The 18239-nt window shown below is 39.0% G+C and overlaps 1 protein-coding gene across 1 annotated transcript in view; it reads right to left on the bottom strand.

Moving 5' to 3' along the window:
- Window positions 1-14274: 14274 nt before the first annotated feature.
- LOC149242414 (peroxidase 27-like) overlaps window positions 14275-18239 on the bottom strand; it is a 39855-nt gene continuing 35890 nt past the window's right edge. Inside the window, exons 3-6 of the mRNA XM_089370826.1 lie at window positions 15435-15870; window positions 15138-15326; window positions 14851-15022; window positions 14275-14678 (exon numbers count right to left, since the gene is read on the bottom strand). Of these exons, the coding sequence (XP_089226952.1) occupies window positions 14275-14678; window positions 14851-15022; window positions 15138-15326; window positions 15435-15870 (1201 nt within the window). The remainder of the gene's footprint in view (window positions 14679-14850; window positions 15023-15137; window positions 15327-15434; window positions 15871-18239) is intronic.

Here is an 18239-nt window from a genome sequence, read left to right as displayed (position 1 = left end):
GGAGACTTAGCTCATTGTCACCTTAGATAAGGCTCCCTTCTATTTATGAACTTTCACTGATGGGAGGAGACCCGATATATTATGGAGTCATCAATGAGGGATAAATCAATGAATTGATATGAGTGACCCAAATAATCCCTTTCATAGAAGAGCTTGAAGGGTGGAGCTTGCTTGCTTTCTAAGAAAGGTACAATGTATTCTAGGAAAAGGAGGGTAGATTTGAGGGTTAGGTTTACGGGATATGACTTGTGAAGGAGTTTCCCAATCCCTAAAATACTTGTTGAAATTGGTATCCTAGATGGTTCTTGAAGAATGGTCTTTCCAAAGGAATGAGACCACATGGGACCAAGTGGACCTAGCCTAGAGTTGGAAGAAAGAGTATGGAAACCAATGATGTTCTTACCCTAGACAAGGTGGTGGGGAGGATCAAAGAAATAATTTTCACTTGAAGGTGTTGAATTGATCCTATGAGGCACTAACCTTGGGGATGCTAGGGAAAAATTTGATCTCGGAGGTAGGGCTTGGCTTTTCTCCCAACTCCACCATCGGAATGGCTTCAAAATTGGAGGAGGCCTCGAGGAGACACAAACGTAGGAGACCCTAGAAGATAAAACTTTTTAGAGGGATAGTGTGTTAGGAAAATGACGCCTTAGGTGAACCAACTTGGCTAGACCTAGGAAAAGGTGAAAATAATGTGATTATAGGTGACCACCTCTAATGGTAGATCAATGCCTTAGTCTTGGGATAATGGATTCTATGATGAATATGAGTGAGGATATTTGATTCCTAGATAAAGAGGCCTCAAGGCTACTTTGCTAGCCCTTTAGGTCAAAGAGAATAAATTTTGCAGCTTTTATACTTTGATGTGCAAAGGACATGGATTATCAAGGTCAATTCATTGATATAATTACCCATAAAAGATTTCGTTCAAAATACATGGCCCATACATTGAGAGATGTTATAATAGAGACAAAATTCCACAATTTAAAGAAGTAAATGCATGTAGCAATTAGCCCTAGAAATAATGAAAATTCCAATCAAATGTATATGAAAAGGTAAAACAAGAATAACATTAAAATAATGTACTTAAATGTAACAAAATATTTCCAACCATCCACAATTGACAAAATAGAAGCTCCAGGATAAGATTGACCAATATCCACACATCAAAATTCCTCCATAAAGCTCCAATTCATCCTCTAGAAAAAGTGTGAAATTCTTAAGAGAGAGGAAAGATCCAATACAAAGTGATCATGTGATAATGAAATCATATCACTTGTATTTATACACTAATTAGGAGTTTGTATTATCCTCCTTAGCATACATAAGCCCCAAAAATAAAATAATGTTCTAATAATTCAACTTTTGGTGACAAACCCACCAAACAAGCTCATAAATGAAAGAATACACTTCTCAAGAAGTCAAATAATAATCTATGCATGTCGTAGGGCCCTCTAAGAGCCCTAATGAGGTCCATGGGTGCCATAATGAAGAGTAGGATCCTTAAAAGCAAGGGACAAGGGGTTGGCCCCTTGTAATACCCTGTGGTGCTCCAAATGAAATGTGGGGGAACACTATTGTCCTCATGGGTCTCCAAACAAATAGAAGTTGCTTGTAGATCACCTACAAGGGTCAGGATGATGATGTAGGTGATGCCACATCATCATGCAAGTATTGGATCATCTTCCAAGTGCATGGTGCAAATCTAAGGCCAATTGGGCATGATGTATTAGGTGCATCTTCATCGTCCAATAAGTGAGCCACGAGCAATATCTAAATGGTTGTGGGGCTCTATGGAGTGATTTTGGCTATTGTGGATGCCCATGGATCTCAACGCACACCCTACATGTGCTAATCTAACCCTTTGGAGGATTAAGACCTCGTACAGGGAGACCAAACCCAAGATGGAGACCATTTGCAATCCTTCATAAGATCCAATGTGTTCCCTAGCCTTCCAATACAAAAATTCATTAGAGAAATTGAGTAAATGAGCTTACCAATCATGGACCACAGGTGGGGACTTCATAATGGCCTGCCCTTCCATTATGGGCTTCGGGATGTGCCAATGTCTTCTAAACTCCAAATGTGGTTAACCAAGAATCCTATTAGGTGGTTTCTACTTCTAAAGGGGATAATATATTCAAGGTACATCCTTCAAAAGGTGGTGGCATGTAATAGATAGGTGAATGAAGTAGGGGATGAGAAGGGGCAGCCTTGGGTCACATGTTGGGGTACAAGGGTAGCTAATAAAATGAAAGCCCACACTTGGGGTTTATAATATACAAGAGGGAGCAATTGTGGTACATGAGGTGCCCCAAACTTGATTTTTCCACCCTTCTTTATATGCATTTTTCCTTTTTATGATTTTTTTTATTAATGGCTCAGGGCTCAAGGAGTAAGAGCATGATTTACAATAAATAGTAGTGAATACATCGTTTAATGGTAGGGTGGTTCATTTCTCACCAAGGGTTGGTACAATCACGGGTTCCTATTTGATGAAGGAGGTTCATAAAACCTGTAGGAACCAAGGTGATGGCCATAATGATGGGGTAGAACTCATGTATTGGTTTTTTCCCACATGATAAATGTGTTTGTCTGGGCCATCGTTTTCATTTTGTGGTACATTTTCCTGTTGAATGTGGGAAAATATGATTTTATCTTTCTTTTTGGCTACATCAATCTCTGGGCTTCATTCCAGGCCATGACCCAAGGTGTGGGAAAGAGGAAGGGGCAAGCTAACCCTATGTGGACCTAATGGAGGAATGTGGACCTAGGTGGGAGAAATGATGAATGGGGTAATAATGAGTGGAAGGATGGAAATGTAAGTGGATAAGGGAGCGGGACCATGCAACCAAAATTGGGGTTTCCCATGAAATACCATCCCTAAAACCAAAAGGTCAATAAAATATATCCCACATGACTAGGATGCAAGGTTAATATCCAAAAGGGGTATACAGGACAAGGCCATAGACCTAACCCATTCTTTCTACCGAATCCCCCCATTAATCCATTTGTTACACTAAAAAATGTCACCATGACTACTTACAGTTAGTATGGCTCAAATCAACAGTCATACTACCCTCTTAGGCAAGTCTTATGCCTCTGCTATCCATCTCAAAACTCAAAGAAGAGAGAAAGTCTTGTAAAAAATGTGTTTATCTCTGGGGTCGCAGGTTCTCTCTAGCCTTACCTGCGGGGACGCTCACAATGTTCACAAAAGCTGCGTCCTTGGGCGCTCTGTATGTTAAGGGACAGGTGCGTCCTTCTGTAAAAGGCAAAATGTGCAAGTTTCATCTTAAAAAAGTTACTTGTGGTTACTTCTAGAACTTTCTAGAGGTCGGTTTGATGAAATGGATGCGCCTCCAGTTGGTTCATGTATCCCTATTAAGGAGGAACTTATCCCATCAATAAGGGAGCTATCCCACCCAAAGAGGGGGATTATCCCATTGATGGTGGACCTGAATAACCTCTTTACAGCACTATAAATAAAGGCATTGAGCCAGAGGGAGAGGAGGTTGGAGCTATACATTTTCTTTGGGTAAATGCTGCAGGAATTAGGGCTCCCATTTAGAACCTTGTGAGGAGAGATTGTCTTTGCTTGATTCTACTTGGAAGTGGGTGAGCTTTGTCAAAGTAGAGGAAAACCCTTGATGGACCCTGGGAGGAACTTGCACAACACCAAGGCCAGGTTGTAAGAGTTTCTTTGTTTCGTTATTAATACAAACTGGTTTATTTTTCTCAATAGCTTGTGTTAATGAGTTATTTCATGTGTTCCTTGGTCTGCATGTTGAATATATGTTTTATTATATGAAATGCAAGTGCTTGGTAATTGTTTGATTGTTTGTGGTTGCAGGAATTGTTGTGAAGGAGGAGCTCATCCGGATCGGCAAGGACGGACTACAACAACAGCGTTTTGGAATAAGGTAAGCCTAAACACTTGTAGTTTTCATGTTTTAAAAGGTATATTTAGAGAAAGATTACTCCATTTTGTCTTGTTTGTCGCTAGAGAGTTTAGACTCCTAGGGAGGTCAGTTGTGTCCGCACAAACGACTTTTTCCGCCACGACAAATTGGCGACTCCGCTGGGGAATCCATTAATGTGAAAGTCTTTTCCTTTGTGTGAACTTTGCTCTGAGAAAATCATTTTTATTTTTTGGTTTTTGACTGTGAGAATTAGTATTTGGGTGGCTTAGCTTTAGATTTAGTTAGATTTGGTTTTTCTTAACTTTTCCAGAAGGACGCACCCTCTGAGTACTGCACAGTGCGTCTTTGGACGCGCTGTTGCCGTTTGCACAGAGCGGGCCCGCGCCTGTTCTAACGGGTTGCCTGCGTCTTCCTGTAAAAATTTAGGAAAACTCCATTTTTGCTTTAATTGCTTTTAGATTTTGGTTTTTCTTAGTGTTTTCTGCCCAGATCCTTTAGTACCCTGTCAAAAATTTTCACCTGAACTTGTTTCATTAGCATTCCTGCTTTTAGCTTTCATCAATTGGGTGTTTTGAGTCTCTTTTTTGAGAAATTCTTAATTTGATTTCCTTTGGTCATTACTTGGAGGTTTCTCTCGGTCTTTTCACAATTTTGCATCTTTTGCTTTTGTTTTTGCAAAAAATATTCCCCCTCATTCGCCGGGGGGGGGCTAAATTGTGTATGAGTGTTAATCGCCTTTGAGTGTTTTTATGTTTTGATCTTTGGAACTCTCACCCAATTTTCTCAACTTGCACTTGATTGGTTCTTAGATTACATTAGAATCATCTTGTGTTTGAGAATTCTCTTGCATAGATCACATTTGCATAATTAGAGTTCTCAGTTTCAGAATATGAATGAAAAATGTGCATAGATTACATTTGCATACTTTTCATGTGAATTGTGCATAGATTACAATTGCATAGTTTACATTCTGAAAAATCAATCGTAGATTTAGATCAGCTTTCTTTGATTTGAATTTACACAAAAATAAAAATAAAAATTGGTTTGGAATTGATTTGCATTAGTTTTTCTTGATGAAATTAGTGCATTAGATAATTTGTTAAATTTTCTCTTAATGATCAATTTTTTGCATTGTTGGAAGTGAATGGAAACTCTCTCCTTACTCTAGTTAGGATTCATCAAATTGAAAGGATTGCATTATCATATTCGATTGCATTCAGTTGAGTCGGGTCATAACACCATTGGTTTCATCTCCATTTACCCATTTGAGTAATAACAGCCTTAATAACACAGCGCTTAATTAAAATTCATCTAGTAATTTTTACATTTCTAGGGCTTTGAAACACCAACATAGCTTAGGCTAGGGTCTTGGAGTAGGTGAGTACTTAACTCTCCAAGACTACAAAACCAAACAAATAGTTTATCTTGAGTAGAATAAATCCAATTGTTTCAATTGCACTCTGGGAAAGCTCCTCTTAAAGGAGAAGCACGAGCTCATGTCCGAACTAGTGAGGGGATCATTCCCCCCTCGTTGGGAACGACGCCAGACAGTACGTATTACAAACGGTAAACCTCGGATTAACCATTGTCGAGGAGCCAGGGGTCACTTATCGGTAAACCTTGGATTGTTGTCAAGGAGCCAGTAAGGGGATTGAGCTTGCTACTCTGCCCTTGCGTGCTGTCGGAGTTTAGACTGTTCCCCCAGGTGTATTTGTTACTGTTGGTGACCTTAGTGACCATAATCTTTAGGGTTCTACCGAGGTGACGGTGGAGGGAAGGTCCCACTGTACCTGGAGCAGACGTCGGTTATACTCACTTGGATTTTCCGGGGGGTTCACTTCACTTCGAGACGGTTAAAGTGGAGGAACTTGTGCCGGTCTATTCATTAAGCAGGTTGTCGGGGTAACTGTTCCACCCGCCATTTCTGTACTGAATTCTGCGAGGTTGGGCTTCATCACCAACTAGTGTTTTCGGTCTGGAAAGCTTACTGTTTGTGTGTGGTTTGTCTCCTAGATTTGATAGCGTGTGTTAATTTGTTTGTTTTTACTTTTAGAGACCATAGGTGTGAATTGTGAATTTTAGTTGTTAAGTGTGAATTGTGAATTGTTAATTTTAGTTTTAAATTGTTAATAAAATTCACTGAAGTTGAATATAATGGCAAATGTTCCGGAATTTATCAACCTAGGAACCCCTCCTAATGAGAATCCTAGTACTTTTCCTTACTTTGGAAATGTTGGTCCTCCTTATATGGCTACTTTGTCATTACCTGGATTTACAATAGGTTTACCGATATGGTTATTTTCAACTTCGTTGGCCCAAAATACTCCAATTGTTCCATCTCAACTGGATGCTTCACCTCAACAGAGTTCACGATCTCAACATCACCAACCTTCTGTTGACCCTTTACCTTCTTCGCCTAATTTTTCTTCCTCCATTTCTTCCTCTTCGCCTGGTAAAAGCCTTGATGCTAGTAACCAGGAGGCTAAGAAGAAGAAGAAAGGGAAGAAGAAGAAGAAGAAGAAGAAGAAAGATAAGAAAGAAGTCAACCAACCAACCACGGCTGTAAGTGTTAGTTGTGTTGAGGAAAATTCCGACATGCATCGTAAACCCATTCCAAGATCTTGAAAGTAAAGCTTCATTCCATCCACCTCATTGAATGCAATGAAGCTTGGGGGGCATGTACCTTGGTTTGCATCTTTATGCTGGGGGCATGTGAACTTGTAACAAGCATAGTTTTTCGTTTCAAGCTTGTGTAAACATGAAACCGAATCCGAGCATAGTTCTTTTCTCTGTGTCAAGCTCATTTAAAAAATGAAACAAATCCTCCTCTACTTGAGTCGAGAGATTGACTAGATCTCGTAAATGTTAAGTTGTATATTTAGGTTAGTTGTTTCGGTGTTTTGCATAATTTTCTTACAGTTTTAGGTCAAAGTCTTTTAAATGATCTCATCACTAAACCTTCATTTCATCCAAATGGTTGAATGAAATGAAGCTAGGGGGGCATGCACTCTAGCAATTATGCTTAGGGGGCATCAAGCACAGTTTTATCTCTGTTTCAAGCTTGTGTAAAAATGAAACTACTCTGAAGCATAGTTTTTCTCTGTTTCAAGCTTTTGTAAAAATGAAACCTATCTCGAGTCAATTTCAGTTATTTTCAAGACTCGTTAAACTCATGAACATACCGAGATTATTTTGCTATCTTTCATTCTCGTAAAACAAATGAAAATGCCGAGATCTTTCCGTATTTTCCTACTCGTAAATTAAATTGAAAGTCGGCCATATGAGTACATTTTTATCATTTTTTCGAACTCGTTAAAACTTACGAAAAAGTGAAAACCATGAGTACATTTTTATCCCTTTTTCGAACTCGTTAAAACTTACGAAAAAGTGAAACCTTGGAGTTCTCCTTTAAGCCCTTTTCAGACTCCTAAAACATGAAAAGATTGCCGAGCGTTTCTTTTACACTCGTTAAAACGGAATTAAAAGACGGTCCCCTTATAGCTCTTTTCTGACCGTAAAATCAGGAAAAGATTGTCGGGTTTTTGTCGTTTCAAACTCGATAAGGAAATAAAACGACGTGTCCTTGATCGCTTTTTACTTTTCAGGTCAACGACACTATTATGAAAGTACTCCTTGGTCGCAAGATCAAGCGGTTCCCCCAGGTATTATTTTATAATTTTTCGGGCTTGAGGGACACAAATGTACGAAAAAGTTCAATGTGGAGTCTCCTTTAGTTTTTTCAGACTCTCTAAAATTGAAAAACGCCGAGTTTCTCCTATACTGGGCTCGTTAAACTTTTACAGTAGAGGACCTGTTCAATTACAAATAGGAACGAACCACTCCTTCCTAGGGTTCGAATTTAAACTAGGTTGGACTCGTCCGAAGGATGAGCTTATAATCAAGCATATGTTATCCTCCTCAAGCTTGTTAAAAATAAAGAGGTACTTGCCAGAAATGGTGGGGGAAAAGAGAGAAGAATGAACCTGTTTGTTACCTTTTGTCTCAAAAGAAACTTTATTACCACTCTTGAACACGACACTTTTCATTCACCTGGGTTGGGAAATCCTTTACCTCACAGTTGATCAAACCACCTTTGAAAGTCTTTAACCGGGTTCCAGGGATTAACTTTGAGTTATTCGTCACCAATCCATCTGTCGTGTCGTTATGTGTTCAAGAGGTCTACAAGCAAAACTTTCATCTGCAAAATACTTGTCATCCATTTGACCATCCCTGAGTCAGTCCTTACAGCAACATTTCTTCAACTTGAACAATGATTTCGTGTTGCGGGCTTGCCTACAACGGGTCACTTTCTATCGACATCAGCACATTATCTAGAAAGATGACTTAGGAATCGACAGTACCTTGAAGTCTGCATGCATCAATGGCAGGTTTCTCGCCTTTGACGTCAGTTTACATCATTGACTTTCGATCAAAGGATTCCGTGAAGTGTTCGACATCAAAACATCTATTCACATTTCACGGGTTGTGCTTGGTACTTTGAGAACCATTGACATTACTGGTGGTCTCTCTCACGCTTGTTAACAGTTTACATCATCGACTGGTAATCGAGTGGTTTCTAACATGTTCGACATCAAATCATTTAATCACATGGCTAGAATCGTACCAATTCGGGAAGTAGAAGTGAAGACCCTGGATCTAGTTTCTACCATCCAGGCTGCGAGGAGTTTTGTATTCATTATCTATGTAGACTAATCATAAACAGATGGCTGCGTCCATACTGTGTCTACAAAAGTCTATAAAAAATGATGTACTGCAAGATCATTCCTGTATTAGAATAGTTAGTCCATTAGTTAAAGTTTTGAATCTGAGTATGGGAATGCCTACCTCAGTGATGATATAATCTTATACATGTATTTTGTGTTGAAAATTGGAGGTTCCAACCAGGTCATCCACAAGACAATCCTTGAAATGATAAAGCGCTTCACCCTTCCTAGAATTACAAAACCCTAATCTATTCCAGGCTTCGCACTTTAGGGGGCAATCTGTTACACTAAAAAATGTCACCATGACTACTTACAGTTAGTATGGCTCAAATCAACAGTCATACTACCCTCTTAGGCAAGTCTTATGCCTCTGCTATCCATCTCAAAACTCAAAGAAGAGAGAAAGTCTTGTAAAAAATGTGTTTATCTCTGGGGTCGCAGGTTCTCTCTAGCCTTACCTGCGGGGACGCTCACAATGTTCACAAAAGCTACGTCCTTGGGCGCTCTGTATGTTAAGGGACAGGTGCGTCCTTCTGTAAAAGGCAAAATGCGCAAGTTTCATCTTAAAAAAGTTACTTGTGGTTACTTCTAGAACTTTCTAGAGGTCGGTTTGATGAAATGGATGCGCCTCCAGTTGGTTCATGTATCCCTATTAAGGAGGAACTTATCCCATCAATAAGGGAGCTATCCCACCCAAAGAGGGGGATTATCCCATTGATGGTGGACCTGAATAACCTCTTTACAACACTATAAATAAAGGCATTGAGCCAGAGGGAGAGGAGGTTGGAGCTATACATTTTCTTTGGGTAAATGCTGCAGGAATTAGGACTCCCATTTAGAACCTTGTGAGGAGAGATTGTCTTTGCTTGATTCTACTTGGAAGTGGGTGAGCTTTGTCAAAGTAGAGGAAAACCCTTGATGGACCCTGGGAGGAACTTGCACAACACCAAGGCCAGGTTGTAAGAGTTTCTTTGTTTCGTTATTAATACAAACTGGTTTATTTTTCTCAATAGCTTGTGTTAATGAGTTATTTCATGTGTTCCTTGGTCTGCATGTTGAATATATGTTTTATTATATGAAATGCAAGTGCTTGGTAATTTTTTGATTGTTTGTGGTTGCAGGAATTGTTGTGAAGGAGGAGCTCATCCGGATCGGCAAGGACGGACTACAACAACAGCGTTTTGGAATAAGGTAAGCCTAAACACTTGTAGTTTTCATGTTTTAAAAGGTATATTTAGAGAAAGATTACTCCATTTTGTCTTGTTTGTCGCTAGAGAGTTTAGACTCCTAGGGAGGTCAGTTGTGTCCGCACAAACGACTTTTTCCGCCACGACACCATTCCCATAAGTGTTCATGGTAAGATAACTACAATACTCAATTACCAAATGACAAGGCATACCCTTAGGTTCGGGAGGTCCACCTTCAAACATACGATCATGACAGATGGGTGAGGGACCACTTGGGTGGATTAGGTGGTGGAGAAAAGGCATAATGAGCTAGCTGGTGGCTGCAAGGGGCTACTAGCTGCTAGCTAAGGACCATCTTGGAGAAAAAATTTCTCCTAGGGATATCACCCATAAGATGGTGGGTAATAAAAACCATGACCACTGAGATGAATAAGGGATGGTGCTGGGTGGAATAACACCTGCTTCGAGTATTTCCTTAATGATTTTATTCAATTTCATTATTTTGTGCAAAAGGATATCAAGAGGGGCAGGCATTTGGCAGTTGGGTACCCAAGAGCAAAGGGATGCTATGATCATGTTCACCCCTAAAGGGTGGAATCTCCTTAGGTTTGTCAAAGACCCACTGGTGGTGATATAATACCTGTTGCATAGCGGGATGAATGGGAGGACGAGTGGATTCAATGGCATGAAAGGCATTAAATTATGCTATTATCCCTTAACCACCCTTCTTAAAAATCTTCTTCATTCAACACAAGCTATTGATAGTATGAGCACCTGCTTGGAGTCCCTGTAGTGTATGAGTGTGGTTGTTCCGCTTAACGCTCATATATAACTCATGGAAGTCCATTATGATAGGGCCTAGTGTGCAGAGCCATTGAACACCAAGGACAATATCACAACCAATCATTTTAATGGAAAACATGTGGGTTTTGAGGTGATAATCCCCCATTTGAAGCTTAATATTTTCACAACGGCCTTCACATTTCATGGTCCCCCCATTAGCGACAAGGAATTGGAAAATAGATATCACCCTGACAAAACAATGAACAACTTCTACTACTCTCTTATGAACAAAATTATGCATGTTCCCACTATCAATCAATGCCACTACTCACTGATGTTTAATAAAACCTTGGATTTTCAGAGTCTGGGGAGATCAAATCATCTGGCGTAGCTGGAGTATCAGTGTTTGGGTCTGTTGGGATTCACCCTCTTCCTCAGTCACTTCAGTGGATAGAGCTTCATCATCGAAGTTGTTTTTAGTAGCGGCAGTTTGAAATAATTTTGATTCCTTACATTTATGTCCTTGGGAGTATTTTTCATCACAATAGTAGCATTTTCTATGTTTCCTTATTTTTTCCATTTCTGTTGGGACACTTTTTGAACCTTAGGTGTTTGGGTGGGGCCCTTAGCTGGGGTTGGACATGCCCGTGCTACGAAATTTGGATGATTGGATTGGGAATTTAAAGCAACTTCTACCTCTAAGGCCTTGTTGCATGCTTCCAACCAAGTAGCTGGGTGTTGCATTTTGATATGGGCTTGGATAGTTTCCTTTAAGCCAATTATGAAACATTCCAAGTAAAAGGCATCTCCTAGTCTTGCAGTTCGAATGGCCAATTGTTCAAAGGCTGCAATGTAGTCTTGTACTATACTTGATCACCTGATCTTAGTGAGATGACCTAGAAAGTGAGATTCCCAAGCAAAGCGGTAACAAATGGCTTTGGAGAACATGTTCCAAATTGGCCTCCCTGGATAGAATTTTTGATGCCACTGCCACCAGTACCATCTCTCTTGGTCCAAGTGAAGAGCTCCCAGATGTAGTTTAGTTTCATCTTCCAAGATATTGTTAAGGTGGAAATATTATTCCATTTGTGCCACCCATATAGATGCCAGGTTAGAGCCATCAAATTTGTACATGTCCAGCTTGGGTGTCCGATGGATTGAATATTAGTGACCTCCATGGAAATGAATGTGATGGTTGGATTCTCCTTCTACGTGTGCATCAACACTATGTTATTCCCTTATGGGTTCCCAATACATCTATAGGGAAGTCAATGTTTTTGTGATTTTTTCCATATATGCGTAGAATTTATCGAGTCTTTGCTCGAGAGCTTCGACTCTCTCTACTGCCTTCTCCATAGCCATAACTTGAGACCTGGTATCGTACATACACTAGCCTTAGTCAAATCTTGAGCTTACTTAAGAGTAGTATGGTTGGAAAGAGGGCAAGCTCAGGAGTCTAGTGATGTGGGTCACTTGAAGCCGTGTCATGAAAAATTTGGGATTGTATGAAAACCAATGGCTTATAGGAGAATGGTACCACTGTGATCATCTCATCATCCCAAATATTATGGGCTATGTCTCTTGCAAGCATCCTTAGATGGCCCCAAATGTTTTTTTTAACTTCGAAAGGAGTTTTACTCCCAGCTAATCAATACTACAGTGGTCGAATTCTAGAATGCTTGATACTACCAAATATCATGCAAACGTTGGGCCTGTACTGTAGTAATAGAAACCCTAAGGTATTGGTATTGTAGAATGTACTATGACAATCTTATCTGGACTATGGCAACCAAAACCTTCACTGCAAAAACCATCTAATCTACTTTGTGAAAACCCTAACTGCTTAATTTGATCTAGATGGCGGCGACATAACCCCAACCATTGGATCTTATTTGGACAACAACGATCGAACCCCAACTGTTGGATCTAGGTTGGAACGAATTTAAAGGTAGGGTGAGATCTTCCGATAGCTGAGGGTAACATGGTCTCAAAGGAGTGTCAAGTGCTCCTATCACAATATACATAAGGGTCCAACAATAGTACTCGACCCAATCTTTTAGGTCTCTGACCAAGGAGGAACGACCGTACCCTTAGCCGTACTACCTGACTACCTTATTGTATGTGCAAGTAATCTCCCGAAGTGTTATTCTTAGTGCACTATAGTAGCAAGATGATCGACGACTTATCTAAGGTTAGGTTTCAGGTTAGCCTAGGGGAGGATTCCGATATACTAGAGGGTACGTGGAAGTACATTTCATGTGTGATTTTGTCTAATGCACTACTACTCAAAGGGGTACCCAAAGGGGTTACAAGAGAGCTCAACAAGTGTAACCACCTCTTGTAGTTCTTCCATGCATACATCCCCAAATTCACAAGTTTATGTGCTCAATGACAGATCCCATGGTTTAAAGATGCCAGAACATGTCTCTAGCCTAAAAAATATCTATGAAAATTGGAGTTACAACTAGTCCTTGAAAGTGCTCTAATACCACTTGTCATGCACTTTCTCTGCAAGAAAACCAAAGTACCAGAAATACAAAACAATATGGCTCAAAACACAGAAATATCACATGAAATGAGACAAGCTACAAAGATATTTTATTATTCAAAAGCAAAATGCAATGCTCACTTGCATCTTCGAGGGGGCAACCTCCAACAAAGCAGAGCTCAATTACATTAAGACTCTATGGTTCTTCCCTTGCTATTTATGACTATTTATAGCTTTATGACATCCAAAACCCTAACTACTAGTGGTCCCTTGCATAATACGAGTTAACCACTTTAATTATTAACTATGGCCCATTTGTAACTAATTGTGTTACATAGGATGCAATCTAAATATAAGAAATAATGGATTTAGTTTAAAATGATAATCTTTTAAATATAATGTTAAATATAGACTAGGGATGAATGCCTATAATATAATCCAAATTGATTGAGATATTTAGCATCCAAAAACATAGCGAAAACCACTCTAGTTTAGTAATTTTTCCAAAAAAATCAATCATTTTCAATTTTCAATTTCTTGCTATTTTGCTATTGGAAAAATTCTATTGGCCTATAAATGCCTATGCAATGATATTCTCCCATTATATATGCATTAATAGTTAAAAAATGGATAAAAATTATTAAAAGACTATTAATTATTTACAAAATATTCAAAAATAACATCTTTACTTCAGAATTTGATAATTTAAAATATTTATCTTAATTAATTTAAATTAATTGTAATATTTAATCAAAACTATATGAAATAATTAAGATACATTTGAAAAAATTACGAAAAAAATTCTCACGGTCGACGATGGATTCAATTTCAGTTTATGGGGTGTTGAAAATAATTCTTAATCTAAGCATATTAGGTGGTCCACTCATCAACTGATGACCCACTGTGACTCAGAATTTATTATTAGAACAAATCGAATCGTTCGATAAATATTTAACGAATTGAACTCTGCAGGTTTTTTTCAAAATGAATTTCAAACTCTGTTAAGGATTCAAACTTCAGAAATTCATGCATTTGTTTTGGCTTAAAATGATCCAGTTGATCTTTATTGATAAGACTTGGAACCCAATTATCAATATCCATATATTCTATTCCAATGGCCGCCACCTTTGTGAACGGCGTATCGAGATAATAGCACCAGGGGTTGAATTCTAGTTGACAGACGCACATTTCTGTCGAATCTCGCCATCATTTCCCGTAATCACATCCAATTCTATCAACTTTTCCATGGCGATGATAAAATCTGCAAGAAAATCTGCTTGGCTGCCGATTTCCTTGTTCACAAAGTTATTGGCCTCTCCGTTTGTAAGAAGCGCCGCATCAGATATGAAGAGACCTCTGTTCTCTTGCAGATTGACGTAGTAATCGTTATCGAAAACCATGTAGCTCCCTGGATCCATGGCAACAGCAGTGCTTGCGTCTCCAGGCTTGCAAACCGCCTTCAGTTGTTTCGCGTAGTTTCTGTCGAGAGAAGGATCAGAGTCCCCCTTACCGCTGAAATTGTAGAGGCGCGGGTTGAATGTACCGCAGTGAGCCACTCCTATGGTATGAGCTCCTGCAATATCATTAATAATTTATAGTTAGCATCTCATCAAATCCAAATCTAGTCTGTGTTGGTGTGTTAACATATTATTATTTTACAACAACTATCCTCGAGGTTTTACAAAAAATATTAAAACAAAAATAGTCAAAGGATAGATATATTGTGTAGAATATTTTATACCAACCTGATAGAGTGACTAGATCTTGAACGCTGAATCCCTTGCTTTGGAATAAAGCTTTTTGCTGTGAGAAATTGGCAAATGGAGAAGGAATATTTGCGTTTGCTTCACTTGCCAGCGATACCCGCCCATCTCTGCGCCCTGTTCTCACTTTCCAATAAGGACTACCATGGCCGAGCTGCACAGAAACAAACGATTTCAATATCATGAGTTCAATTTGAAACACGATTAATTCCTTAAACTATAAACCGTACTAGTATAATAGCCCAATTATTTGATGTAATTCATCTCACCATATCCACGGCATCCCGAGTAGAGAGGGCCAGAATGTCTGCACAAGAAACAACTCCGGGGCAAACGTCCTCCAGCGCCTGTTTAGCATCGTCAATGATCTCAAATCCTCTCAGGTTCCCGTTTGCAATTGCTGTCAATTCTGTCTGATTTGTTGGAGTTGCAGCCAATAACACTGATGCATCACAACCCTGCATGGGAATTGGAATTATAATGTTAGATACCCAATGGGAATTATAAGTTGAGAATTTAGAAAAAGGCATCCCCCAATTAGTTATATTGAAAAGATGAGTAGATACCCTGACAAAACAGTCATGGAATTGCATCCTCAGCAGAGAAGCTGCTAAAGTCGGATCGTTGTCCATGTATTTCTGAACAACCGACCGAACTATTTCTTCAACGTTTACGTGGGAAGGACAGAATTGCCTATAATATCCCTCACTCAAATCTGATCCCTCATGGTCTCCTTCGTTTCCATGACCTCCCCCATTGTTGTTACCTCTCCAATTACCATTTCCATGACCTCCCCCATTGTTGTTACCTCTCCAATTGCCATTATTGCGCCCAAATCCTCTGCCATGGTCACCACCAAGATTTCTTCCATTCCCTCTCACACAGAAGAGACATAGCAGAACCACGAACAATATAAACTTCAATTTGCCCGCTTCCGTTCCCTTCATTTCTTCAGGATTAGTTCCAGAAGACAAAACTACAGATCGAGATGAGATCAATGAACTGAATGGTATAACAGGAAAGCTAGATGATTAATCTAAGTACCTAAAATGGTACTTAGATCCCTCGTTTTATAGTATTCTTTTCATTTCAACTGGGGTGGCGCACCGGCGTCATTGTATACCTTGGGAGCAAAGTGATAAGAGATAACCATGGACGCTGTAAAGAGCTGCATATGATGAGCTTCAGTATTATAATAGCAGGGTTAAATAGAATACATAATGTGCTGGACTTAGCACGTTGCTCTAATATTATGTCGCTGGACTTGCACGTTGCTCATAACCGTTATATTTGATTTTGAGTTACATGATAGAAACAAAGGCTTTTGACATTTCATCGTTATCCATGTCTGCTCCAAACCACAAACCATCATAGTCAACGCAGAGGCCGATAAGGAGGTCTGTTCGTTGTCGTGCTTTCATTTGAAGTAAACTGACAGAAATGATGGGAGGGCTCGAGATGCGATTCTCAGGGAAGATTTCTTAGTGCATATAATTAAAGGAACAATCATGGTTTCATAATCATGAAAATTGGAATCTTTCTATCGAATAAAACATATGGAACATATTCTGAGATCTTATAGTTTTGTTTACTTGATTAAGCATCATGAAACTAACATAGCATCGACACTCATCATTTAAAAATAAAACACATATTATAATCCACGAAGATATAGTTTGGCTATGAGTGAAAGAAAGTCAGGTTTTATGCAGTGGAGAATAGATTTATATACGAGTATATGGGTAAATCTGTTCACTACATAAATCCTGAGTTTCTTTTACTCATAACTAACTATCTTTATCTTCGTGGATTATAACATGTGTTTTATTTTTAAACGATGAGTTTTGATGCTATGTTATTATGATAATTGGGGGTTGTGTTCGCCTCCTCCTGAAGCCACTATGTATTAATGGCTTTAAGGGGCGCAACACGAGTATGTTTAAGAATGCATGCAAAAGCACGACTCGCATGGACGGTGGGTTTTTATATTTGCAAGGTTTGTTGGTAGTTTTCTTGTTTGTAGGTGTCTGTTGGGGTGGGGCGAAGGTCAGATTTTGTCTTTCCTTGCTTGGCTATTACTCTGTTTAATGAATAAGGTGATTTTCACTTACTAGAATTTCAATTGCGATGGAGTTGGTTTGTGTTCTAGACTTGCTTCTATTTTGGTGAGGTTTTTATATGTTTCCATTTGTGTTATTTCTCAATTTGTCTTGAGTTGTATGCATGGTTGGTTTTTCTATTCCTTGGGTGGTTTATGTTCTTGGTAAGTCTGATTGCTGGTTATCGTAAGTATATTGTTTACTTTTAGAGGTTGGTTGACCGTTTTGGTTCTATGGTGTTTTCATTTTCAAGTTTTCTTAGCTAGGCATGTTGAAAGTTACACAATCTTAGAGGTTCCGAGCTTGGGTCAATCTTCCTCTGTGGAATCCTATGTAAAGATTCTAGGTCACTTGTTCAATTACATGTTAGTTTATATTGAATTCTTTCTTTGGGATATTGAATCATATATTGGTAGAGTTGCGTGTTTCATGGTGTTGGGTTCTAAGGTGTCTGTTGAAGGAGGTGAATCTCCATATGCTCCTATATTTTTGGTTGGATCTAATGTAATTGCAAGAAGTTTGGGAGGCGAATTAGTGTTTTTAGATCTAGGGTGTCAAACTAGTGTGTCTCGCTCCCTCTCTTGTTTTGTAGGTCAAGGTTGTATTCAATGTCCTTTCACCACTTCAATGATGTAGAAATTCCTTGTACATTCAAACTGCTAATTGTAACTTACTAAAATAATAGACTTGAATCTACTCTACTCATCAATGGAAATAATTAAACAATCGCAAAATCACGAAGCATACAAGAGAAAGAATTCAATCAACACATTACACAATGATTTTCTGGGGAAAGCCACAGCCAAAAACCTTTGCTATTTCTATATTGCATCAGTTAGAAAATATGAGAAGATTACAAAGCTTTTTTCAAGCCTGAACAACCTCTACACTATCTCTATCTGTCTCATTGCTTCCTAGACAAGCCTAGGCTAATACTTAACCAATTTATTGTTTGCCCAAGTCCTTATTTCTTTGCGTTGTTTCCTTGGGAATTAGCCCCCCTATTAATTAGAGAATTTCCTCAAAAGAATTGTGCAATCTATCATAGGCCTTCCTCTGACTGCATGCACCACCCTTATAATTTGGATGATTACACAACTGATAGTACACTGTCCTGAACTCCAATCTTGACTGAGTAACTCTCAAATATGACATGCATGATTTATTTATGAGTGAATCATTAGTTAACTGGTTGATCATTGTAGACACAATACACTATTAGACCTTCCATTAGTTCCTCCAACATCTGGAACTAGTTTAAGTGAATTTAAC

The sequence above is a fragment of the Pinus tabuliformis genome, chromosome 8, assembly GCF_031772625.1.
Source record: "Pinus tabuliformis cultivar Carrire ecotype Pingquan chromosome 8, CPIR1, whole genome shotgun sequence".
Taxonomy (NCBI): Eukaryota; Viridiplantae; Streptophyta; class Pinopsida; order Pinales; family Pinaceae; genus Pinus; species Pinus tabuliformis.
Note: the sequence above shows the minus strand (reverse complement) of the source record. Positions and strands in the feature narration are given on the sequence as shown.